The 27,824-nt window shown below is 37.2% G+C and overlaps 1 protein-coding gene across 2 annotated transcripts; it reads right to left on the bottom strand.

The window, feature by feature from the left end:
- Positions 1 to 27,570, bottom strand: NAA50 (N-alpha-acetyltransferase 50, NatE catalytic subunit). Of its 2 annotated transcripts, none has more exons than XM_058731374.1 (5): positions 27,235 to 27,570; positions 4,974 to 5,107; positions 4,430 to 4,549; positions 3,939 to 4,005; positions 1 to 2,974 (listed from the first exon to the last, which is right to left on the bottom strand). In XM_058731374.1, exons 1-5 carry the CDS (start codon positions 27,240 to 27,242, stop codon positions 2,797 to 2,799), a joined length of 507 nt encoding a protein of 168 aa, XP_058587357.1. In that variant the 5' UTR covers positions 27,243 to 27,570; the 3' UTR covers positions 1 to 2,796. The 2 variants fall into 2 exon arrangements, with proteins under 2 accessions (XP_058587357.1, XP_058587356.1); XM_058731373.1 differs by having other exon boundaries at positions 4,974 to 5,110; positions 27,235 to 27,569.
- Between the last annotated feature and the right edge of the window lie 254 nt (positions 27,571 to 27,824).

Raw genomic sequence — 27,824 nt, 5'->3', positions numbered from 1 at the left:
TACCAGAACATCACATAAGTTTATTTCAGATGTAACAGCAATCTTAAAATCAACAAGTTTAATTTTTAACTGCACCAAGTAAACTTAGCCATTTAAGTATTTTTAAAGTTATTCCCTCCAAAAAACTGAGGGAGCTTTTCTTTTCCACCCACAAACCAGTTTCCCAATAGTTCTATTTTTGGAGGACTTTCAATTGATGAATAAATTGCTTTGGGGTATTTTAGAACTTCTTTCCCCAAATTAAAACTAATCTGGACAAATTATATATTGCATAGATTTCTCTACAGATTCTTTTCTTTAGAACCCAAATGCAATAACAAAACAGGATAATTTTTACCTATTTGCCCCACAGTAAAATCTATCTGTCCAAAAAAATATGGATATATTCTCTGATCTTCCAGTTAATAGGATTGTTTTACCTCAACAATTTTTACGTTCCAAAATAACCAACTCAACATGGGACATTATTTAAGTCTTTACCGACTCACAGGTGTATGAACTAGTGCCCAGCTCCTACGGCTTCTACATCCTCCTCTTCCTTAAATGGATGGAATTACTTAATACAAGTTTTATGTAGGACAATTAACCCTTTTCAAACATTTACAATTTAAAGTCATTATCTAGTGTGGAAAAAGAAAGTATAATGATAAGAAGCCTACACACTCAATTCAAAATGTAATTTTTTTTCCCTCCTTAAATAACATGTACTTAATTGTCATGAGGCAGCTATTCAGTTTTCAACAACCACATTTAGGGATACATTCATTGGACTGATTAGATAGTCCAGGTGAAATGGTTATAGAAATAGAGGCAGTGTCATCTCAGAAAACTCATTTATATATCAAAATCTATTTTGATATCTGGAAGTTTACAAAAAGGCTGAATTCTTCAAACTAAGTATGCCTTCTGTAACTCAAGCACTCTTCTGTTGGCAAGAGCAAGCTGAAGCTTATCCATGAAGGTAAAGGTGCTTAATGCTCTTTTTTTCTAAACTTGTATTTGGACTGCTTAAGAAATTGATACCCAAGAAACCAGCATGGTCTTTCTACATTTTTACTATCTTAAGATTAGAATCTTATAAACTCATTCAGCTATCTTCCTTTTCTATATTACTCTTGGCACTCAATTAAGACCATTGAAGTCTACTATACTTTGTACTTTCACATTCTCAAATAAGAACTTAAGATTACAAACTGTGCATAAACACTGTGTAAAATAATTTTGTCATTTAATATATTTGGAGAGATGAGACTTATATTATCAGAATTTACATGAGGATAAATATTACGAATCAAACTTTCTTTTAAAGACAAATGACAAGAAAATTCAAGCCCTGTGCATTGTTTTAAAGTCTAATGAGAACATTTCATGGGCCACCAGTATTGGCAATCTAGAGAATTTTAAATATTGGATATGGGACAATGGAGGAAAACATGAAAATTTCAGATGTCTCCTATCTTACAAAAAGTTATCAACCCATCCAAGCCACTCCCTATGTGCCAGAAAATGATCTGGCATAAACCAGTCAGGTCAGTAGAGGAGGTCACAGTGAAATCTGTGTTATTAACACTTCTAAACTTCTACTTTTCCAAGAATAGAAGCAATTTATTTAACAATTCTCCCTCCCCCAAATCCTTAAACTCATTATCATAGGCACAGAAAATAAGCAAATCTGGGATGTTCTCCAACAGATAAGCAATAGCACAGCTATGTTATTCTCAAAAATACTGTCTAGATACTCTCTCCTATATAATCAAATGCTCAGTGGCCATACTTTTAAGTCCGCATTAGCTGACATTAAATGCATTTATCGTGCCACAAATCCATCTAAGCTTCCTTTTAAGGTGTTTTTTAATATGTCCAAGAGACGATACCTGCTTCAGATTTATTTAGGGGTATTGACCTATAAGGACATCAACTCCCATTTTTAAGGTTAGACTAACTACTGTGGGTGTACTGAAGAAAAAGGACAGGAAAAAAAAGTAAATCACAACAAACCTCTTTAGGTCAGTTAAAGGCCATATCTCTAGCTGGGATATTAAAAAAAATTAATCTCACCAGCCCACACTCTAAAAGTTAATGCCACTAATAACAATCAACAGCAGGAAAAATAAACCTGCCAACAACCAGCCCACTCATGTAACTCAAATACGGAGACCAAAGTAAAACACTACCTACCCAAACTGTCCCACCCACCCTCAGCAAGGAAGAAAGAAATGACTGCTTAAAAAACAAAATAAGCTTAGTATTTCTTACAAGGATAACAATGGTCCAACTCCTGAGATAATACTCAGAAGGACAAAAGGTGGAGTGAAGGCAATGTCTAGGGATTAGCATCCCACAGTCTTGAAAACCCAAAGTACCACAAACACACTAAACTTGTCTTTGAATTAGAGAACAAGATATTGCTGCTGTTTCTTTTTGTCTTTTGATATATACAACATTTCGTAGGCTCTGCCCTTCAATGTGAAAGCAGGACATAAAAAAAAAAAAATTGACACTGACATCCAAATTTTTGGGACCATATATACCTTAACTATGAAACCAAACAGATCTATACCTCCTCCTTCCTACAATCAAACCACCTCACAAAAATAAGAAAACTAAAACAATCCAAACATGATTAATTTTGAAAGTCCTTGGAAGTATTAAACCTTTTAGAGGAAAGAAAAAGAAAGAAAGGAGGACAAACAAGAACAAAGTAGGAGGGGGAAAAGAAAGATGGGGTAAAAAAATCAATGGGCCTCTCTTTTATTTGGCGACAAGCAAGTGCAAGAAAGTTCATTTCTAATTTGTTCAGTTGTCTGTCTTTTGCACATCTGCATTCTGGCCAGAAGGGACTTTGAGGTTTTTCTGCAGCACATGAGCATCTGCGGGCTCTATCCTCTTATAGTAGTTCTTCTTTGTCTCAATAATCTCAAAGCCAAACTTCCTGTAGAAGTCAATTGCAGATTCATTGCTGATCTGGACATGCCTAAGATATAAGAGGGTATCAGAAAAAAAAAAAAAAAATTAAGAATTCATCAGCTTTTGCATATTCTGCAAATAGCTTCATATTGGTTGGAGCTGGAATACTGCAGACATTTGTTAGATTCTCGTCACAATTACTAGTTATCAACAAAGACTGAGTATTCATTTCAGAAAAACTTGGATGACAAATTTACACCTTTAACCTGTTACATCTTCAAGACAGCTGGCTGAATTTAGGAGACTCAGAAATAGGGTTTACTCTTACAATCAAGAAAGGGTAAAGTATCCTAGCTAGCATAACATTTTTCATTGCAAGGAGAGAAAGGATTCCTGGAATTATAAATGGGTAAATAACCACAGGGATGATCCAATGACCATATTAATACATGCAGAAAAAACATGACAGAAAAATGATATATTGTCTCAAATGCCTAAATATAGCCTCTAATAAAAAAAAAATGCTATATTTTAAAAATAAATTTGAGCTTTGTCAATTACTCCTCAGAACAGCATGACATAATTTAATCTCTCCCAGTGCCAAAGTTAAAATGAGAATAATCTTAACATTGGTATTATCAGATAAATACTCTTTGATTTTGATTATTAAACTCTACTACTAATGAGCATGTCACTGAGAACCTTAAACAAAACCCAGAAAGCAAACAGATGGCACAAGAATAGTATTAACGATACTAATTCTTCAATTCTGAAGACTATAGTTTTAATCTTGGTTTCATCCCTGTGACTTCAGAAGCTCCCACCCCAACACAATAAAGCAAAATGAGAAAGTTTTATCTCAGGTTCCTAATCTATTACTGAAACAAAACAAAAACTTCATAACCACTACTTCCATGCTTTTTCCAAAAGGCAATGAAATAAGGAACCAGATTTTAAAGTTTCCAGTAAAGATTTCTATTGCCAATTTATTAAATTCTTTACATAAGAACATTAAATATCATTTAACTTACAGATAGATGTTGTCAAAAGTGCCATCTTTTTCACAGATGTTTAAGACATGATTTAACATTTTCGTTCCTATTAACAAGACAAACAAGTAAGTAATCTTAGAAAAATAATGTTTATATTACACATCTAAATGCCATCTTACTGTTTACTGAATCCTAAAAGAATTTGAGGTAAACACCAGACCTGATTTTTGAAAAATTTGTTCTCTCCCTACTATCTACATATGTTAAAAACTGCTAGTAGAAAAGCAACCTTTACATACAAGTCCTTCCAGAGAAAAGGAAAACAGAAAAAGCAAAAGGGACATTGATGACAAATCTATATAGGGCTTCCAGGTGAATTAGGTTAATAAAAAAGTTATTTTCCACCTTATATAATTCAGTAACTCTTTCCCAATACTCTCAAAAGAAATGGTTTCACTCATTGGGTCAGAAACAGTAATGATGTATTTATGCTTCTTTACACACACACACAAAAAAACAAATAATTTTACCTATTCCTAGCCTTCGGTATGGTGCCAGACATCCTAGTGTCATGATGTAAAGTCTCTTCTGATTCTGTGAATGATCCACCCTACAGCACACTGCACCTACTGCAATATCATTGAAATATGCTGCCATGGAAAATATAAAAATATTAAGTTCAAAAGACAGAATAACACATTTTATTGAATCTTCCTCCCCTTCTATAAGGGCTAAATTACTGCTATCATAGCATTAAATTTTATCAACTACTCTGAATAGCAAAAGCCTCAAAAATTTTCTACATCTTTTTACGGATTTAAGCATCTAGAGTAGACATATATGTGAAACATACAGGCACATACTAAATAAGAGAGAAGATATTTAGCATTTTCTTTTAAAATTCAAATATTTTGTCTTGATTTCTCTGAGATCCTTCTCAAAACCTGGATCACCCCCATTTCCTCCCTTGCAAAATAAAGAGATTAAATTAGTTAACTCTGCTCAAATATTAAAAACTAAGGGTCAAGAACACCAACAAAACAAATGAAATGAGAAAAGAAAAAACTATTATACCAAGTTTTGCTAGCTCGCCAACCTCCAGCACATCCTTGTAGAACTTGTCATTGTAGCTGACTGGAAAGATGACCTGGTTTAATCTCTTCAACTGTTTAATATTGTGTGGTGTCACATCTCCCAGCTCGATCCGGCTACTGGAACAAACCAAAATGTACTCAATAAAATATAATTAGCTTCATTTGTTAAGATAAACATACTAGTACCAAGTCTTTTTTACATAATTGATAAATCCAACCTTTCATACTGACTTCATATTCCTACAAAGATTACCATTTATAGGATTCTGCCAGCCATTCTATGCAGATTCAATTTGTAGCATTCATATGATTATATATTTAGAGACAAATATGATAAACAATAATTACTCAGAAGGCCAGACTAATAATCTACACAAATGCCAAAATCTTCCTTGTAGTTTACAGTTTTTAGACAACTATTACTGATCCAAAGGACTGATGATACCAAATATTGACAAGGGGGTGGCAAATGGGATTCTTATAGTCTGCTGGTGAAAATGTAAATAGATACAGTATCTCTGGAACACAATCTAGTACTATGTATCAAAAACCTGAAAGGTACATCTTCTTTGTCCAAGTCTATTCTAGAAATTTATTCTGAAAAATAATCCAAATGGACAAAAATTATATACATTGAACTAGGAACCACTACATCAGTTACATGGGGTGGTATTCAAAATCCAGATTCCTAGACCTCACACCCCACAGATTCAGAGGTAGAATCTATGGCAGTGGAACAAAGGAATTGGGGGGGGTGGCGGAATCTATTTGAAAACTACTTATCAAGAATGCTACGGTAGCATTTCTGAAAAACCATTATGTAATCAAAACAATTGGTTCTGTGGGAAAAGGAATTAAATCTAAAATGATTCAGGCTCATAGTAAAAAAGTTGTTTTGCCTATAATTCTGTCAACAAAAGGATTTTTTTAATAGCTCAAGTCCATTTCTCCACCATAAGCTAAAGGTTGATCAAATGTGACAAGACAAACCTGAACAGCATCTATGCATATATTTCTTCCTATTACCACTAGCAGTATCATTAGTGGAGTTGCTTACATGCATTATTGGCCTTCTTAAAAACCAAAACAGATGATAAAATCCTTTAAAGAAAAGAAGATCAAACTGAAATAAAAATGAGTTGAAAAATAAAACAATCGGATGTCAACCAAGCAGCTAGATAATGTGGGTCCTACGCACTGGGTGCTAATTCCAGATCACAATGGCATTAGTCAATAGCAGGGAAGTACAGACAATACACCCTAATTGATCATTTGCATCATATGTACACAGGTTTTGAAAACTGTTGGGAGAAATAACTAAATGAGAATGTTAATCTTCACACTTCTAAAATGGCTAAAAAAAAAAAAAAAAAAAAACTAAGTGTCCTCAGCAGGGAACTGATTAAATAAAGCATGCATGATATGTTTATCTTATTACCACAAAAACATTGATATACTATTTGGGGGGGGGGGGGGAGGGAGGGGCACAATCTAAATATATGTAACATATAATAAAATAGCTTTTGTTAATATACAGAAAAAGCTTTAAAGCATATACAAAAAATATGTAGTCAGAATTGTGAGAGGCGCCTGGGTGGCTCACTGGGTAGAGCATTCAACTCTTGATCTTGGGGTTGTAAGTTCAAGACCCATGTTGGGTATAAAGATTATACTTAAACATACAATCTTTAAAAAAAACTTTTTTTTAATTGTGTATAATTTTAAAAACACTATTCTCTGAAATGTTACAATTCAGATTATCAGAAAGTATGAATAAATTATAGTTCTTAATAACACAAAAACTTTACTAGTGGCCACACAAATTATTAAGAGGCCAACACCACAGTAAAAAATAGAGATTTCTCGGGGCGCCTGGGTGGCGCAGTCGGTTAAGCGTCCGACTTCAGCCAGGTCACGATCTCGCGGTCCGTGAGTTCGAGCCCCGCGTCAGGCTCTGGGCTGATGGCTCGGAGCCTGGAGCCTGTTTCCGATTCTGTGTCTCCCTCTCTCTCTGCCCCTCCCCCCGTTCATGCTCTGCCTCTCTCTGTCCCAAAAATAAATAAAAAAAAAAAAAAAAAAAAAAAATTAAAAAATAAAAAATAAAAAAAAATAAAAAAAAAAAGAGATTTCTCTGTTACACTCTTTTCCAATTTTAGACATATAATTAAATATGGGTAAATGGCCTAAGTATTTTATAACTAAAATGACTTCCCTCTGTGAGATTCAGGTGTTCTTTAACTAGGTTTTATCTCCCTAAGAACAACTCCCCTCTTCATAAAAGCACACCCTGGCTTTGTCTTCTTTAAGGCTGAAGGAAATAACATTTCACCCTAAGTCCTCTTCTAATTAAAACCTACTTAGGCTCACTTACCACCATCTACCACTCAGGTTTTTTACTGGTAGATAGTGTTATGCTGTAAAGTACAGAACATTAAAATACAGGGATCACATCTTACCTACACTATTCTTTTTTTTAGAAAAAGGATTCCTCCCATAATTAATACAACTATCACTTTTTTTTTTTTTTTTTGGTAAGAACATTTAAGTTCTACTCTCTTAGCAAGTTTCAATTATACCCACAGTGGTATCAACTATAGTCACCCTGTTATACTTTAGATCCTCAGACTTTATTCACCTTATAGCTGAAAGTCTATACCTTTCTACCAACCTCTTCCTATTCCCCCCACCCTGGCAACCCCTTATCTACTTTGTTTCTATGAGTTTGATTTTTTTGTTGTTAGATTTCACATGTAAGCAATACCATTGTCTGGCTGGCTTATTTCACTTAGCAGAATGCTACTCTTTCACTGAGTATAACACCCCAAATTGAGTATTGCAATCAAAGAGTCAGTCTCCGTATTTTAAAACAATCACTGAAAAACTACATTATGAAATCTAATAGTAAACAATAAAGAAAAACGTAACCTAGGAAGCCAACCTCCTAAATTATAGTGAAAGACCACGTGTTTTTCAAAGTTTAAGTATGATTTCTAGGTGGGGCGCCTGGCTGGCTCAGTTGGAAGAGTATGCAACTCTTGATCTTGGAGTTGTGAATTTGAGCCCCACATTGTGTGCAGAGATTAAAATAAATAAATACATACATACATATAATAAACACTTAAAAGGAAAAAAAAGAATGATTTCTAGGTAATCACCACACTTCAAGCATCTTTATAATTTTTAAAATAACAACCAGGTATTTCTTGACTTCATACAAAAGGAAAAGGTGGTTATGGTACAATGTGCTAGAATTAAACCAAATAAAAGTTAACTACTAAAAAAGTTTCCATCAGAGTAGGCAGAAAAAGCTTAAATACAGAACACTGTATTAAATCATTAGGGAACACCAGCTTAATCTTTCCCTGTCTAATCAAGTAAATAAATAAACAGCATGTCTTGATTAAAAAAAAAAATGTCCATCACCATAGAAATTACTCAGGAAGTGAAAATCCTGTAAGACTACTAGAAATAAGTTTGATGTATATAGTCTCCCTATATTTTTCTCTGTGTGTGTGTGTGTGTGTGTGTGTGTGTGTGTGTACACACTTCAAAACAGAATTGGTATACTATGAATATCGTTTGGTGGCTGTTTAAGCATCTATTAAATATAACTTTGTCAGCAAAATTCACCTTCAAATACAGTTTAACTTTCATGAACATGATATGTCTGATTGAAATGTAATATTTCTGTAATCTTGACCACTCAGCTCTGAATTATTTTAAGATGTGGATATTCTAAATATATCAAGAGTAATAGCAATTTATAATTTAGCAAAGAACGTGTATCAAAAGCATAGAGTGCTATGCAGAAATGTTAAGAAAATGAGAACATGACTGCACACAATAAGATTTAGAAGTGAAAAGAACTTCTAAAGTAAGTCAAAAGGAATTCCAAAGTCTCTATTAGAAAATTAAACAGAGGTTTCATGAATTCTGTGAATTTGAAATTTTCTAAAGTTTTAATGAACATAATAGTTGCCTATTCAAAGCATAAACCGGGTCTATTTCAATAAATATTTGAACACCTATGTGCTAAAACCTGGAATGCAAAGGAGTTTATACCTAGTAGGAAATATAGGTATATGTATATATTGATCACACATATATTAACACACATTACATATATACATACATTACACATACATAATTATGTATATATATATGAAACACAATATCTTAGTAATAGCACTTGCACACAGTACAAAAGTAATACTAGAATAAAAGTGATCCTGGAAACAGATGTGAAGGGTGACTTAAGAGTTTGTTCTGTAGGAGGGTAAGAAATGTATTCTAAGGAGAGCATAGAACATGAACAAAATAGCAACGATGTATTCTCCAAACTACAGACAGTCTGATTTGGTAAAACAAACCTTACTGTGTGTACTCTGTGACAGTCTTCCTCACCAATGCATTGCCTGCACAGGTGGCAGCCATCTCCTACTTGGCATCATGGCCACCCTCTGGTGGCCTCTGGTGAAGCCCAAGACGCTTAAAAAGTGGACCAAGAAGTTCATCCAGCGCCAGTCAGCTGATGTGTCAAAATTAAGCGCAACTGGCAGAAACTCAGAAGCACTGACAATAGGGTGCAAGGGCCAGATGCTGCTGCCCAACACTGCTAATGGGGGCAATAAGAAAACAGAGCACATGCTGCCTAGTAGCTTCTGGAAGCTCCTAGGTCACAATGTCAAGGAGCTTGAAGGGCAACAAATCTTGTTGATGGGCAACAAATCTTAATTGTGCAGAGACTGCTTACAATGTCTCCCCCAAGAGCCACAAAGCCATTGGGGAAAGAGTAGCCAGCTGGCCATCGGAGCCACCAATCCCAAAGCCAAGCTGTGCAGGAACGAAAATGAATAGATAGCTTATGTGCATGTCGCATTTGTGTTAATAAAACCATAAAATTACAAAAAAAGCGGGGGGGGGGGGGGCGAGGGACGCCTGGGTGGATCAGTCAGTTAAGTGTCTGACTTCTGATTTCAGCTCAGGTTATGATCTCCAGGTTTGTGAGACTGAGCCCTGCGCCAGGCTCTGCCCTGATAGCATGGAGCCTGCTTGGGACTCCCTCTCCCTCTCTCTCTGCCCCTCTTACACTCACGCTCGCTCTCTCTCTCAAAATAAAAAAATAAAGTTAAAAAAAAAAGTGTGCTTTGTGTAAATGTGGAAGCTGGGATTGGAGAGGAAGGAGAATCAATTTTATGAGGAGCTTGCACATCAAGATGGTACTTGCCGGTCTTCTCTATCTACACTTATTCTCTAGGTTGACAATATCATAATCTTATGGCTTTAATGCTGCCATCTTCCAAATCTCTCTCTGGCTTAAAGGTCACTCCTGAACTCCAAAGCATCTGTAGTAGACACCTCAAATTAAACATATCCAAAACCAGATCTCTGATCTTCCCAAAATCTGTGTCACCTGCAGCTTTCTATGTCGATAGCCTCTTTATCCTTAGCTGCAGGTTACTACTCTCTTACCTCCTTTAAATCTTTATTTAAATGATACCCCCAAGAAAGCTTATTCTGACAAACCTATTTCTTTATATTCCTGATAGGCTTTCTTATCAATCAAGATTATGTTTAGCCTTGAACAAAATTTCAAAGTGTTCCTTCTTACTCTTCAGTTCTGTCAATGTTTGCTTCATGTATTTTCAAGTTATATTACTAAGGGCATAAATTTGGGACTGTTATCAGTTGATGAACTGCTGTAATATTCCCTGTCTTAAAGTCTACCCTATTCATCAATACAGACATACTGCTTTCTTCTAATCAATGCTGCATCATGTATCTTTACCATCTTTTACTCTCAACCTCTCTTTATCCTTATATTTAAAGTTTCTTTTGTGCACAGCATATACTATAGAGTTTCATTCCTCTAATTTGACAACTGGAGTATATTTTTTTTACATAATTCTTCAAATATTATGCAATGTACATGTTATTACTTTTACTTATTAAAATAGCATGAAAGAAAAAAGGGAAAATGTCATCACATTGAGTCATGCTAATCCTCACTGTATCGTTCCAATTTTAGTACATGTGTTGCCGAAGCAAGCACTTGACAACTGAAGTATCTGGTCTGTCCAGACTTAATATAATTATTGATGTAGTCTATTCCAATCCACCAGCTTGCAAATTTTCTGTATGTAACAACTCTTAGTTGTTCTTTATTTTTCAAGCCTTTTGGGAGGGATCAACTTTCATTCTCAGCTTTTAAAAAGTATTATGGGCCCCTGGGTGGCTCAGTCAGTTAAGTGTCTGACTCTTGATTTTGGTTCAGGTCATGACCTTTTGCCAGATGAGCCATGTGTTGGGCTCGGTGCACAGCCTGCTTGGGATTCTCTTTCCCTCTCTCTGCTTAACCACGCCCCCCCAAATAAACTTAATAACATGTCTTAAAGTTTACATAAAATTAAATCCACTTTTTTCCTGTATAGTTCTACTTTTTACAACATGTATAATGATAGTTTTCAAGATATAGATACATCACCCCCAAAATCTCTCATGACCCTCTCTAGTTCAATTTTACCACCAGTCCTAGACAACCATTAATGTTTTCTGTTCCCCATATCTTTGCCTTTTCAAGAATGTCACTTAAATGGAATTACATAATACATAGCCATTTGCTTGATTTCATTCATTCAACATAATGCTTTTGACATTTACCACAGTTTTATCAACAGTTCATTCCTTGTTATTGCTAAATAATATTCCATAGTATGGATATACTATGGTTTATCCTTGTGTTGAAAGGCATTTAGGTTTAGAGTTATTGGTGATTATGAATAAAGTTGTTATACACATTTCTCTATGGTTCTTGTGTGAACATAAATTTTTTTTTTTTTTTTTTGAGACAGAGAGAGACAGAGCATGAATGGGGGAGGGGCAGAGAGAGAGGGAGACACAGAATCGGAAGCAGGCTCCAGGCTCTGAGCCATCAGCCCAGAGCCTGACGCGGGGCTCGAACTCACGGACCGCGAGATCGTGACCTGAGCTGAAGTCGGCCGCTTAACCGACTGAGCCACCCAGGCGCCCCTGAACATAAATTTTTAATTGCTTCTGAATAAATACCAAAGAGAGGTAACACTGGTTATAAATGTGTCAGAGTCCCAGTTGTTCTGCATCTAGAATTTGGCACTGTCAACCTTTAAAAATTTACACTATTCTAATGGGTGTGTAGTGACATTTCATTGTGGTTTTAATTTGCATGTCTCTAAGTAACAAATGATGTTGTTATTATTATGCATTATTTCATGTATTTCTTTGCCATTGGCAGAATTTCTTCGGTAAAGGAGCTGTTCAAATCTTTTGCCCATTAAAAAAAAGTAGATTTCAAGTGTATTATGGACACATGTCCTTTGTAAGCTAGTATACTGCAAATAATCTGAGGCCCCTTCCTACCTTTTACATCTTACTTTTTTTAATGTTTTATTTATTTTTGAGAGAGACAGAGTTCAAGTGGGGGACAGGCAGAGAGACAGGGAGACACAGAATCTGAAGCAGGCTCCAGGCTTCATGCTGTCAGCACAGAGCCCAATGCAGGGATCAAACTCACGAACCGCAAGATCATGACCCAGGCCCAAGTTGGACACTAATTAACTGACTGAGCCACCCAGGTGCCCCTATTTTTCTCTTCAATAGCCTTGAGGTATAATTTATAAACCATAAAATTCATGGGTTTTTTTTTTCCCTTAAAGATTACTTAGAGAGAGAGAGCAAGCGAGCAAGCATGGTGAATCAGGGGAGGGGCAGAGAGAGAGAGAGGGAGAGAGAGAATCCCAAGCAGGTGCCATGCTGTCAGTGTGGAGCCCAGCTCAGGGTTCAAACTCACAAACCCTGAGATCATGATCTGAGCCAAAACCAAGAGTTGGATATTTAACCAACTGAGCCACCCAGGCACCCCTGAAATTGTTATTTTAAGCGCACAATTCAATGATTTTTAGACTATTTACAGACATGTGCAACCATAACCTCAATTCAGCTTTAGAACATTCACATCACACCCCCCAAATCCCTTGTGCAAATCTGAAGCAAATGTCCTTTCCTACCCAAAGTCAGTCACTAAATCTACTTTCTTTCTATAGATTTGTTTTTCCTGGACATTTCATATAAATGGAATCATACAATAAACATGATCTTTTGCACTGCACTTCTTTCATGTAGTGTGTTTCTGAGGTTCATCCATGATATAATGTGTCAGCAGTTGAACAATATTCCATTGTATGAATATACCTCATTTTGCTTAGGCATTCACCACTTGATGGCCATTTTAATAATATTTACTTCATGGGCCATTATAAATTACACTGTTATGAGTATTGCATAAAAGTCTGTGTGGACATAAATTTACTTTCTCTCTGGAGATACCTAGAAATGAGATTGCTGGGTTGTATGGCAAATATGATTAACTTTTTAAAGAAACTGCCTTTGGTAGGTAGAATAACAACCCCCAAAGTATGTCCATGTTCCAATCCTAGCAATCTTGACTATGTTATTTTACATGGAAAACGCACTTTGCAGATGTGACTAATACCTTGAGATGGGAAGATTAACCAGGACTACCTGGGTAGGCCCAAAATGTAATCACAGAGGTCCTTCAAAGTATAAGACAACAGAAGCAAAAGCAAGAGATTTCAAGATGCTACACTGCTGGCTTTGAAGATGAAGGGCCACAAAACAAGGAATGCAGGTGGCCTACAGAAGCTGAAAAGGCAAGAAAATGGATTCTCCTCTAGAACTTCTGTAAGAAACACAATGTTGTATTAATTTCCTAAAGCCACCTTGACAAATTACCACTCGATGGCTTAAAACAGAAATTTAGGGGCGCCTGGGTGGCTCAGTCGGTTAAGCGTCCGACTTCGGCTCAGGTCACGATCTTGCGGTATGTGAGTTCGAGCCCCGTGTCGGGCTCTGTGCTGACTGCTCAGAGCCTGGAGCCTGTTTCAGATTCTGTGTCTCCCTCTCTCTCTGACCCTCCCCCGTTCATGCTCTGTCTCTCTCTGTCTCAAAAATAAATAAATGTTAAAAAAAAAACAAAAAACAAAAAACAAGAAATTTATTCTATGGAAGTTACAGAATCTGGAAATCCAAAATCAGGCCAGCAGGGCCATGCTCTCTGGATTTGGACTGGATAGAATTCCTTGCCTCTTCCAGCTCCTGGTGGCCTCAGATGTTTCCTGGCTTGTGACAGTAACAACTAATGCATTTCTCCATCTTCACATGGTGCTCTGTGCATGTGTGCTCCGCCTCCTCTTCCTTTAAAGACAATGGCCATCAGATTTAGGGCCTACCCTAATCAAGTATGACCATCTTAATTACATCTGCAAAAACCCTATTTCTAAATAAGGTCATGTGCCAAGGTTCCAAATAAACATGAATGGGGGTGGGGGTACTATTTAAAATCACCATTCATACTAATACCTTGACTTTAGCTCAGTAAAACCCATTTCAGACTTTTCACCTCAAGAACAAGGTAACAGATTTGTGGGGGTTTTTTTTAATTTTTTAATTTTTATTTTTCAGACAGAGAGAAAGTGGGAGAGGGGCAGACAGAGAGAGGGAGACACAGAATCTGAAGCAGTCTCCAGGCTCTGAGCTGCCAGCACAGAGCCTGACACGGGGCTCGAACTCACAAGCCAGGAAATCATGACCTAAGCTAAAGTCAGATGCTCAACCGACGGAATCACCCAGGCGCTCCCAGATTTGCGTTTTTAAGCCACTAAGTTTGTAGTAATTTGTTATGGTAGTAATGGAAAACACTGCTAAACTGTTTTCTAAAGTGGCTGCACCATTTGCATCCCTACCAATAACAGTTTCTCCACATCCTCACCAACACTTTTTATTGTCTCTTTATAGCCATTTTACTAGTGTGAAGTGATAATCTCATTGGATTTGCATTTCTCTAATGACTAATACTGTAGAACATCCTTCTTTATGATTATTAGCCATTTGTACAGCTTCTTTGGTGAAATGTCTATTTAAGTATTTTGTCCCCGGTCTAGGCCTGAGAATAAACCTACAATTTTAACATTAATTAATAAAAGAATTCCCATTTTTATACTGGATTACTGAGTTGTAAGAGTTCTTTATATCATATATATATGTGTATATATATATATATATATTTATATATTTTGGGGACAAGCCCTTTATCAGATATATAATTTGCAACTATTTTTGCCCAACTTTTGGCTTGCCTTTTCATTCTAACAGTGTACCATACTAGTGTAAACTGTTACTTATAGGGGGAACTGGAAATTCTCAGTATCATCTTCATAAATGTAAAGCTAAAAACTATTCTAAAGTAACTTTGTTTTTTAAAAAAGAAGAAGGAACTGTCAGATTAAGAGATGATAAAGGGACACCTGGGTGGCTCAATCAGTTAAGCATCTGACTTTGGCTCAGGTCATGATCTTGTGGTCCTTGAGTTCGAGCCCTACATCAAGCTCTGTGCTGACAGCTCAGAGCCTGGAGTCTGCTTTGGATTCTTTGTTGCCGTGTCTCTCTGTACCTCCCCCACTCACATTCTGTCTGTCTGTCTCTCTCAAAAATAAACACCAAAAATTAAAAAAAAAAGATTATGAGATATTTCAGCCAATGAAAACGTGTGGACCTTTTTGGATTTTGATTTGAAAAAGACATTTACAAGACAAATGAGAAAAAGCAAATACAGATTGGGTGTCAGATCTTAAGATGATATTAGATGTAACAGTATTAGAATTACTTTTTTTTTAATTTTTTTTTTTTAACGTTTATTTATTTTTGAGACAGAGAGAGACAGAGCATGAACAGGGGTGGGGGGGTGGGGGTCAGAGAGAGGGAGACACAGAATCTGAAACAGGCTCCAGGCTCTGAGCTGTCAGCACAGAGCCCGACGCGGGGCTCGAACTCACGGACCGTGAGATCATGACCTGAGCTGAAGTCGGCCGCTTAACCGACTGAGCCACCCAGGTGCCCCTAGAATTACTTTTTTTTTTTTTCAACGTTTTTTTATTTATTTTTGGGACAGAGAGAGACAGAGCATGAACGGGGGAGGGGCAGAGAGAGAGAGGGAGACACAGAATCGGAAACAGGCTCCAGGCTCCGAGCCATCAGCCCAGAGCCTGATGCGGGGCTCGAACTCACGGACCGCGAGATCGTGACCTGGCTGAAGTCCGACGCTTAACCGACTGCGCCACCCAGGCGCCCCTAGAATTACTTTTTTAAAAACGTCCTTCCATGATAAAGATTCATACAGTAGTATTTACAGATGGAATGGGATAGTATGTCAAGAATTTCCTTTGAAGTACTCCAGCGAAAAAGGGAAACTACTAATAAAAGATGAAAGAACGTGAGAATTAATATTATTCATTGGAACTGAATGCATTGAGGGCTCAATGCACTATTTACTTTTGAAGATGTTTGAAAATTTCCGTAACAAAAAATAAAACAAACATACGTTACTTATTACATAAGGAACTACAAGCTGTAATATTTTGCATTTATGTTAAGTTTTGTAGCCAACTCTGTCCAAGAAAGAACAAACACTAATTTTGATACTAAAACTCATAGCAGAAAGCATCTGATGCTTTATTCTCTATTTGAAAAACAGTAAAAGGCAAGAATTTCAAACCTTTAACAACCACAACCCCTCAACTGCCAGCTGTACCAAGCCTCCAGTTTGCAGAAAAGCTGAATGAGAGCTGGATGAAAATGAGCCTTCCATTCTGGTATAGGCTTCCTCTTACAAATTCGTTAAGTCTCAGGATAGTCTGTTATACAGTCTTTACTTTTGGTGTAAATGGCCTACATGTTCTGACATTATTTTTTTTTCCCCATTAAAACTACTATCAAACATGTTTTGGTAAGATTTATCATTTGAAAAATTATTTACAAAATGTAGTTAAAAAAATTTTTTTTAATATTTATTTTGGGGGGGGAGGGGCAGAGAGAGGGAGACACAAAATCTGAAGCAGGCTCCAGGCTCCATCTGAGCAGCACAGAGTACAATGCGGGGCTCTAACTCATGAACCGTGAGATCATGACCTGAGCCGAAGTCCAGCGCTTAACCAACTGAGCTACCCAGGCGCCCCTATATAATGTAGTTTAAATGCTACCTAATGTGATTAGAAGCAATGTTGATATTAGGTAGATAAAAACAGATACTAGAGGGAATGCATGCAGAGTTTTTCCATTAATTTAACTCATAAGGAAAAATCCCCTTTTGTAACACATCACTTTGAGAGTTATTTCCTGGAATAAAAATACTGCATAATATACATCCTCTGATTATGTGAACATATCACATTACCAAGAATATCATAGTGAGGGGCACCTAGGTGGCTCACTCAGTTAAGCGTCTGCCTCTCAATTTTGGCTCAGGCCACAATCTCATGGTTCATGAGACAGAGCCCTGTATGGGCTCTGCACTAACAGCAAGGAACCTGCTTCGGATTCTCTCTCTCCCTCTCTCTATACCTCTCCTGCTCATGCACACTTTCTCTCCCTTCCTCAAAAAAAGTATCATAGTGAATTAGAACATTTAAAACCACAACTACTAAAAAAAATACTTGAACTTTAGGGGTAAACGAACAGGAGCTCATGAAGAAGTCTGAGAAACAATTTTCAAGAGAGGAGGGATAAGGTCTGGAGAAGTAGTGTCACAAAATCCAAGAACGGATTCCAAACCTGGCTATACACCAGAATCACCTTGCCAGTTAAAAACTCAGATTTCCACATCCCACCATGGAATCTTTAATGATTAAAGCTTCTTATATTAACCACACAAATTTAATACCCACCTAAGTTAATAAACTTCCCACTGCACTGCATATGTGTAAATTTCCATATCCAAGTACTCCAGTGAGGGAAAAAGAGGCTAACGATGGTCACAGAGAAGTGGATTTCACATAAAATATGGAATCATTTTCCTTATGTAAGTTAACAGTGTATTACACTATAGCTAGTATTGAGAGCTAGTCTCAAATTCAAATCAGCCTGATTCTTGAAAAATGGTTTTTAATCACGACACTGTTTACTTACTTCGGGTAAGATTTCAATGTAATTTAACAACACATACTATCTTAATTTATCAGTTTAGGACCTCTATTCTGTAGATAAGCCTCAAATTCCTGGACTAAAAGTCAAATCTGCTACATCTAGTAGACTCAACAGTTTGTTTTTAATTTAAGTTGGTTGCTAATATTTAAATCAGAAGCTTTTACATAAAGCCTACATTTCTGGCCTTTTTTTTTTTTTTTTACTCATTTACCTTATCTGCCTGTTCCTGGGTTCCTGTTGGCACTAGTTTACAACCCTAACTGTAAAAAACTGAATATAGTAGTAATTAGACAAACTGAATTATTCTTTTGGCTCTAGTAAATTCATGTGACACGTTATTTTTTTGTTTTTCAAATCCATAACAAACCCCAATGTTTCTTCATACCAAAGATTTTAGAATAAGATCTAAAAGGGGGAGGAGGATGGTGAATGATATAGCAAAAGTGCCCTTGTATATCAAGTCCTTAGATTTGGAACACAGCTACTGGCCTCCTACTTCATACAGCTTGTTAGTTATTTGTTTGTATCAGCACCAGAAGATGAATCTGTTACTCTGTCAAATCTCATACCATCTTTGCACTTAAAATATGGTAGCAGAAAACCTTTTTTTTTTTTCATTTATTTTGAGAGAGAGAGAGAGAGAGAGAGAGAGAGCGAGAGAGAGAGAGAGAGAGAGAGAGAGCGCATGCACACAAGCAGGAAAGAGTCAGAGAGAGGGAGATAGTGAATCCGAAGCAGGCTCTGCACTGTCAGTGTAGAGCCTGATATGAGGCTTGAACTCACGAACCAGGAGATCATGACCTGAATGGAAATTCAAATGCTTAACTAGGTGCCCCTGTGGTAGCAGCAAAACTTTACCTGTGGCTTAAAACAAACACTGTGTCACAATGAGATAATGCATATTAAGTATTTGGCACAGCAACATCAGATAATAAGCACTCAAATGTTTTTAAGCTATTAAAAGTAATGTCAATTATGCCCATAATTATAAAAACAAAATTTAGTGGCAATATTCTGAAGGGCCACAAGATGGAGATATGACTACACAAAAGTAGGCCTTTCTCTATAAAGTCTGACTTTTTAAGTTACATTGAAGAGAAAATGAATAACTGTATAAAACTTAAAGCCTAACCATTTATATTTTAAATGAGTACTGAGTACACCTCAGCACAAAATTTTAACTGCTTGGTCATTTCTTGTGCAGAGTGTTTGATCTGGAAGGGAACTTGGAAGCCACTGGGTCCATTCCCCTTCATTTCACAGATGATGGGACTGAAGCCCGGAGACAGATGTACCTGTAAATTATACAGCCAATCATCAACAAAGCCAGAACCAGGCCTATGTCTACACATTACCATTATAGTGCAAGATCAGCCACCCATGACTCCCCTCAAAGGAGTCCTTTTTACTCCTCAAGGTTGAGAGAAATACCAAACCTGGAACACTTATCTAAGGTATACTAATGATAAAAGGGATTTGCATAAAACTTGGGCTTAGAGTAGGTAATTACCTTAGCTAGCATTAATCTGGTTCTACACTCAAATCACATAAAAGATAGATTCCTTTAACTTACAAGTCCACTGAGCATTTATCAAAGCACAGCTTAAATACTAATTGTTCAAGAAGTCTTAACCTGTCATCCCGCTGAGATTTCCACCTCATCTATATTATACTGTTTGTACCCTTCCTAGGCACAGTATCTCTGTACCATTCTAAGCATTTATTTTTATACCTTACCTCTTCTACTGAACTATAGGACTTAGGGTAGGACCTCAAATATTTCAAGGAATTGATGAATTACTCCCAGTAAGTCCAAGAATCTCTAGGCCTTTAATTTAACTGATGGGCTTTCTCTCATCTAGATTTTAGAGCAGTTTCTCAATCTTAGTACTACTGATATTCTCTCTGGGCTGGATAATTCTTGGTTGTGAGGGGCTCTGTGGTGGAGCACTGTACGATATTCAGCATCATCTCTAGCCTCTACCCACTAACAGTTCCACCCCATTATGACAACCCAAAATGTCTCCAGACATTACCAGATACGCAGGGGGGAAGGTGTGACCCTCCTTGAGACTCACTATTCTAGAGGTTTTACAAGTTACCAAAAAAGTGGTGGTGAGTGGATTAGCTCTGCAAGCTGTATGAGTGCAAGAATCAAGTGTGCAAAAATCTCAGCAATTATTTGCTGGGATACTAGAAGTGTTAAACACACATCAGATATAACCTACTTAAATAACCTGAAATGAAATAACTTAAATAACCTGAAAATAACCAAATTATCCTTTGAAAAAATGTTCTGTGATCATCCATCCATACATTCAATTAAGAGAACTCCTTCCCCGCTATGGCTTTTCCCTTACTACCTCCTAAATGTTTTTACTTCCAAATCTCTGAATCCAAACACATATTCCCAACTGCTTACTAGTTATCTCTACAGGAGTCTCAAATTCAACACATTGAAAACTGAACTCATCATCCTCTATAGGAAATTGGAACACATATCTCTATTCTCTATTTTTAGGAATAGTCCCATCACCCATCCAATATAAAAAACTTAGTTTTAGATGTACTCTTACATCCCATTTTAATCCCTGTTAATTCTGCTCCCCAAATATCTTCATAACCTATTTTTACCTATATCCCTTCTCTAAGCAGTATGCTTCAGAGCATCATTTCAACACAAATTCTAATGGCTTAATTAAGGGAAATAAGACTAGAACGGAGACAAAGCCATCACAACACACTCAGAATAATCTTTTGAAAATACAAATATGATCACTTTATTTCTAATGCTTAAGATCTTTTAAGAGCTGCATATAATCTGCCAAATGAAATTCGAATAGCACTGCAAATAAAGCCCTCATCACCTACGTATGGCCACTGGCCTCACCCTACCTCTCTCCCACCAGTTTTTGGCCATATAAAGCTACTCAAAAATTCCAGAACTCACTGAGCTTCCTTGCCTTCTTGATTCACCTCTGTAATGGGTTTTTTCATTAGTAAACTAAAGATACTATACCTATAAATATATTAGTAGACTATGGGTGCTATCTTAGAGCTATTGTGGGATTGAGAACCTATGGTCTGGTATTAGGTACCTATTAAAAAAAAAAAGTAAAAGTGCCATGAGGGGGAGGGATGGGAGAGCAGGTCTCAAAAGGCAGACACAAGAGCAAAATGAAGAAAGCGACTTAAAAGAGAACAGTTCAAATATGCCCCATGATTCCAAACTTTTGTTTCTTGGTATCACAGAAAAGTTACAGCTGATAAGAAACCAGGGATGGCAAACGAGTGACACACATGCCATAGCAGTCATGGTAGATATTAATAGTCAATGATATCACTTTTTTTTGGCAATCTGAAAATTCATCAAAGCTATCAGCAGATTAAATACTGATAAAATATTATCAACAGACTAGAAAGGGCACATGAATTTCAACCTTTAGTTGTTCCTGTTCAGGTTCAAGCTATTCTCTTTAAAGACAAAGAAACCAACTCCCAGAGGTAAAAAAAACCTACTAGAGACCCTACTGCTAACTATCGTTAATGGCACACTGAACTATAAAACGTGGTTGCTTTTAGTTCAATGTTTTTTGCATTAAAAATAAGTCTCCTTTATGAAAATAAATTATGCTATGAATAACAATCTATACAGATGGGGGGGGGGAATCCAAGTATATATTTAAATATATTTTAGTTTTCTGGAAAGAGAAATAAATGTTTAAAATGCTGCTAAGTACAATTCTCTTTGCTTACACTAGTTTAGCAAGCTCTGTAAAAAATTTCTTCTCATGTTCTAGGTCCTAAACTGGCATCACTCTGACAATATTCACTAATTTGAATGTCTCAACCCCATTTTCTAAATACTATATTTGACTGTTTTGTAATTTGAAGTCAAAACACAATCAATATCCAAATTGATAAGCTATACAAGTAATAGGTAAGCCGCAAAGATATACAAATGGCCAGTAAAAGTGGGAAATGTCCAACCTAAGTAATCAAATTAACAGTAACAAAAAAAGGTGGGGAGAGAAATACCATTTATCATCTAATCAGCAAAGTAAAATTAAGAGTTAAGACTATTAAGTGAATATGTCCCCAAATCCAACCTGTAAAGAAATCATTTTACAAATGCTCAACGTATGCTACTCATCCCAGAAAAAGGTAATTTATACCACTGATGGATAAAACATCTTCCTCCATTATAAGGAGGAATAAGGAAAATTCTTCCTTATTTTCTGCAAGTGCCCCTCCCCTTCCCCATTAGCCCTTGGAGAAGAAAAAGGCACTCACACACCATTGGCAGTATGAACTGCCACTATCTTTCTAGAGGTCAATTGGCAACAAATATCAGAGATTTTAAAATGCCAGCACCTTCTGATCCAAAAAATTCACTTCTAGGGAATTATCCAAAAGAAGTAAGAATGTGTATCAAGTAGTTTTATACACAAGCATTTACTGCCATACTATCGAGGACTGAGAAAAAGCCTCTGGACTTCAAAAACAAGGGTCTTCTACTAACAGCTTCAGCCATGATAGAGGCAGAATTACAGATCACCCCAGCTCAGGAAAGGCAAATGCATACATCCAATTTATCCCTTCTCCATCCATAGCAGACAAAGTAAGTGGATTACAATATTTTAATCTAAAACCAAGAGTGACCTCAGAATCCTTCATCAGAGGCATAACCAGTCATACACTATCTGTTGGCCCACAAACTGCACATTTACTATTTAGAAACTCCATCTGAAAATTGGATCCTAAGGAAAAAGATCATGTTTTACACAATTTTTATTTTCAGAGTCTAGTCCAGCACTGTCCAAAATAAATACAATTAGAGTCACAGATGTAATTAAAAAATTTCTAGTACCTACATTAACAAGGCAAAAAACAGATGAAATCAATTCAACGTGTAATCAAAATAGAAATTATTAATTTCCCTTTTTTAAAAAATCTTTTTTTATACCAAGTCTTTTAAAAATCCAGTGTGTATTACACTGCATATCTCAATTCAGATGCTAATTTTCCTCTCAAATATTTTATTTATATTTACATTTCACAAAATTTATAGTAGATTCACATATCCACATTGTTCCAAACATACCAAAAAATTGTCCAACAACTTTGAGTATCAGTTTTTAAATTTAAAATTGTAATTAAAATTTAAAATTTAGTTTGTCAGTAACACACACCACATATCAACTGCTCAACAGCCAAATGTAGCTAGTCACTACTGTATTAGACAGGACTAACATTTTCCCAATAAGTTAGGCAGTGAATGCATATAGAAACTGATGGAAGAGATCAGATCAAGAGAAAGCAGTGTTCATGATAGGACAATTACATAATTTTGTAGTTATTAAACTGTAATACAATTTTCATTTCTATGATGAAAAGGAAGTTTCTATCAGTTGCAACTGGTATTTAATGGTTTCTGTAGGCTGTGCTTAAAAAAAAAAAAGGTATTTAAATAAAGAATTGAGAAGTTTTATCTTTTTAGATGGCACAAAGCTGGAAGCCATAGCTAATACCTGGAAGAGAAAATCAGAAGTCAAAAGATTTCCACAGGCCAAAATGGAAAACGTAAGCAAAGTGAAAGTTAATACAGATGTTAGTTTGGTCCAGCAAAAGCACTATCTTTGAAAGATAATGTTTTATATGGATAACCTTTAAAAATCTTTTTCAACCCAGAAATTCTTTTTTTTTTTCAACGTTTTTTTATTTATTTTTGGGACAGAGAGAGACAGAGCATGAACGGGGGAGGGGCAGAGAGAGAGGGAGACACAGAATTGGAAACAGGCTCCAGGCTCCGAGCCATCAGCCCAGAGCCTGACGCGGGGCTCGAACTCACGGACCGCGAGATCGTGACCTGGCTGAAGTCGGACGCTCAACCGACTGCGCCACCCAGGCGCCCCACAACCCAGAAATTCTTAATTATTCTTCGTGTGTTCAGAATTTTACCAACAACTGTCCATGATTTTGGGGAAAAAAATCACAACACTGATGTCAACACTGCATTACAGTGCACACATTTGTATTGGTAACAGATCTACTTTCTAAATTATATAATGATGCTATTTACAAACAAATGCAAACATCTAATCTCATGACTTATGATGTAGTTGTACCTGGTCATTTACCTATTGAAAATGAAATCTTATAGTTTATTTTCCCTTTATTTCTCCCTTATTTGGTTAGGTCATTTTATTGATTTTCTAAAACAAATCATGGTACAGGTAGATTATATTTTATGTGAATTCATCTCAATACAGCAAGGAACATTACAAAATATTTTAAAATCCAGTATCTCCATCCACATCCCACAAATTATTGGTTTCATAGAAGCTTCGAGTACAAATTGGAGGTTTACAAAGGTTCCTGAATTCTCCTTCAGACTCACTGCCTGTCCCCCAACAAAAACAGCAATACAACCTTAAAAAACCTGTTTTATTGAAGTACAGAATTTGTATGGTAAAGGGCACAAATCTTGTTCACAGTCCAATGATTTTTCAAACATACATATACATCCATGCAATCAATATCCAAGGTAAAGATAGAGAATATTTCTAGCACTTCAGAAAACTCCCTTGTGCTATCAAAGATAATCATTATTCTGAGTTCTTCAACATAGATTCCTTTGACTGCAGAATCTTTGATTTTAATATTTTAATTAGTAAACTACACTGTTCTGTATACTATACTTATATTATTGTCATCTACTTTCCCATCTTTGCATGCATTCACACCTTGTTAAAGACATTTTTATTAGAATTTATACCCCTTTGCTACAATTGAAAGGTAAATTAATTCAGTTTTACTTTCTATTATACTAATTATATTGCCATCTCTGTCACTGCTGTGACTTCTTGCTTAAATATCACCTTCCATAGAGAGGAATAATAGATAAAAAGGAAACAGTATCTTGTAATATACCTCAAATTTCTAGACCATGCAAATAAATACATGCAGTAATGAAAAACTGGAAATTTATCTACTTTCCTACGGAGGAAAGGCAAATGCATGCCAACACAATGGAATGTCTTCCTGCTACTACCAATAAAAACTAAGTAAAAATATGAAGAAAAATCAAATAGTAACTTTAAAAAGTTTGAAAATGATAGTGAATATAGGCAACAATATAAAACATTTAAATAGTAGATTGAGTTAGAATTAGAAGTTCTTCAAGAGTCAGGACTATAACGCTAACCACCTTGTGTATAATGATACAAGTCTTTGAACTCAAGGATCTTAGAATCTTTCAAATAATGCCTATTATCTTCATTTGTTCAGTGCCTTAAATCAAGACTTAGAAGTGAAAAACATTTTAAAGTCCCATCTTACCTGGGAGTTAGTTCATTTGGGAAGTTAAAGGGACTATTCACAGGAATAGTGAAATCATCTTAAAAATTTATCATTAGGAGGAACGCAACTTTAAGCTCCCAATCTTAAGTGATAGGAACTAGACTTAAGGACTCTTCATTCTCTAAATTTGGCCAGTTACTCGTTTCTCGGAATTTGTTACCATCATGTTGTTACACATATAAAACACCATTTTAAATAAAGAGCTAATTGCCTCATGAGTGTATTAACTGAAGGAAGATTGTGAATAATATCATTGGTTGACCCCATTTCTATTGCCAAGTTAGGTATCAGAAAGAACATTACACCCTAGCAAGACAGAGTTAGACGAAGGATTTTGGCTTTAAACACCCAGAATAATTTCTTGGAGGCCTTCCTTTATAAATCCATGCAGAGTCTCAACCGTGGGAACTATTCAGCCTCATTTTTAGTACTCTTAACAGAACAAGAGAAGTATTGCTCGCTGATGAGAATACAAAAATGAGTAAGAAACAGCGTCCATACTAAAGGGAAAAAAAAGAAAAATCTCACTAAATTATATTGGATCATAATATAAAATAGCCAAACTTTCTAGTTCATGATTCAAATACTACAAATACTTCCCATACCTCAATTAATATCCTGATTGGAACTCTTTAGAATTTGACGTGAAATAGTGCAGGTACTATAAAAATTTCATTATTCCTAAATTTTAGTGCAAACCATACAATTAAGCATTAGAATGGATTTCCAATATTTAAAGCAAATCAGAGCAGGGAATCATATTACAGACCTAAGGCCAAATTAAACTTTCTTGGACCTCTTCGACCCCACACACATATACATACCAAGATAATATTCAGAGCCTTGTTTTAGGCAACATGAGATTATTTCGAAAGTTGACTTTTATTTCATACCCAAAAGGCTGAACAGTTTGGAAGCTCGAACATAGTTACAATTCTTTGACTAGCTACAATAGAAAAAAATCTCAGAAAGCTTTTAAAACTGATAAAAGGAAGGCTTCAAAACGGTTTTGATTTAGGAAATATTCTCAAACACTGTTACGTAATTAATATTTTAACAGTATGTAATTTAATAGTAAGGTGACATCATCCAAATGGGAAGAGTTGAACCAATATAAACCCTAATTTGATCCAAGAGGAAAACTATGAAAGAGTATTAATTTTTCTAATCACCTGAAAAAAGCTTCTGAGGAGTAACCAAGAACCCCCTCACAGCACGGGGGCAATAGTAAACTACTGGAGCAATAGCTCCACCTACTGATCGGCAATACTTCCTTAAACATTTTGGCACCCCAACACTACAGAGCTCACACTCTCTCCCCCTCCTCCACTCGCTCTGACCCAACCCAAATCCAGTTGAGTCACTAGCTCTTAATACTCATCCCATGCTCTTTATTCCAATTCCTTCTCCCTCCAGAAGGTTCTGTCCAGCTCTCAAGTGTAAATAAGACTGAAAGGTGTCAAAGACCGCAGTTCCTAGCGTTGAGCCTGGGTCTAAAGAGGACAACCAGATCACTCCACTTGGAGTGGCGGGCCGGGGGTGGCTCAGTCGTCCGCTCCCCGGTAGGAGGCCCAAGGAGCCTCACAAGAGCTTTCCCCTGTTGCCCCCCTCGGCTGCTAGTCTCCGCTCAACCCACACTCGTCCTCCGGGCCGACATCCTGCGTTCCCCGCGTTTTGCCCCTGCTGGCCCTTCAGCCCGCCAAGAGCCCGCGCCGAGCATCCGCCTCCTCCGTTGAGCAGAGAGAATCCCAGAAATCTCCCTCCGCCGGGTCTTCGCCCGGAGTCTCTCCCTCTTTCGCAGCCCCTCTCCCCCCGCTGGCCGGGCCCTGCCCGGCTGCCCTTCTCACCCTTTCATCTTCCCCGCCTGCTGAGGCCGTTGTTACCGCGGATATCAACGCCGTTGTCGTCGCCGCCCTGAGCTCTCTGCGCCCTCAGTTCGGGCCACTCAACCCCCACAAGCCGGCCTCCCCACCTAGGGCAGGGAGCTGAGCGAATGACGGAGGCCGCGGGAGTCGAGCGCAGCCCTGCGTCTCCGAAGGGGGCGGGAGTGTCTCCCGCCGCCGCGCTGTGCTGCCGCTTCTCCACACGTGCACACCGGGCAATCGACTCCCGCCCGCGGCCGCCGCCAGCCAGACCCGCCGCCGCGCTGTGACCTTTCACCCCGCCCCCTCTGCGCGCCGGCGCGCCGGCCGCCTCGCGCGCAGCCGCACTGCTGTTCTCCGTGCACCCTTCCCCCTCTACTTCACGACCTCCATTTTCCTACTGGGCTGTGGCCTCTCGCGTCATCTTTCTCCTCCCATCCCTTACGACACTACTTGTGGGGCTTGCCCGGTAGGCCCTGGCGGTAAAATCCGGATTTTTCCACCCCTCCCTCTCTTCTCTCACTTTAGCCAGATCTACCTTTCTCGACCCCGTTCTTCCAGTGGGTAGTCTCTAG

The sequence above is a fragment of the Neofelis nebulosa genome, chromosome 5 (assembly GCF_028018385.1).
Source record: "Neofelis nebulosa isolate mNeoNeb1 chromosome 5, mNeoNeb1.pri, whole genome shotgun sequence".
Taxonomy (NCBI): Eukaryota; Metazoa; Chordata; class Mammalia; order Carnivora; family Felidae; genus Neofelis; species Neofelis nebulosa.
Note: the sequence above shows the minus strand (reverse complement) of the source record. Positions and strands in the feature narration are given on the sequence as shown.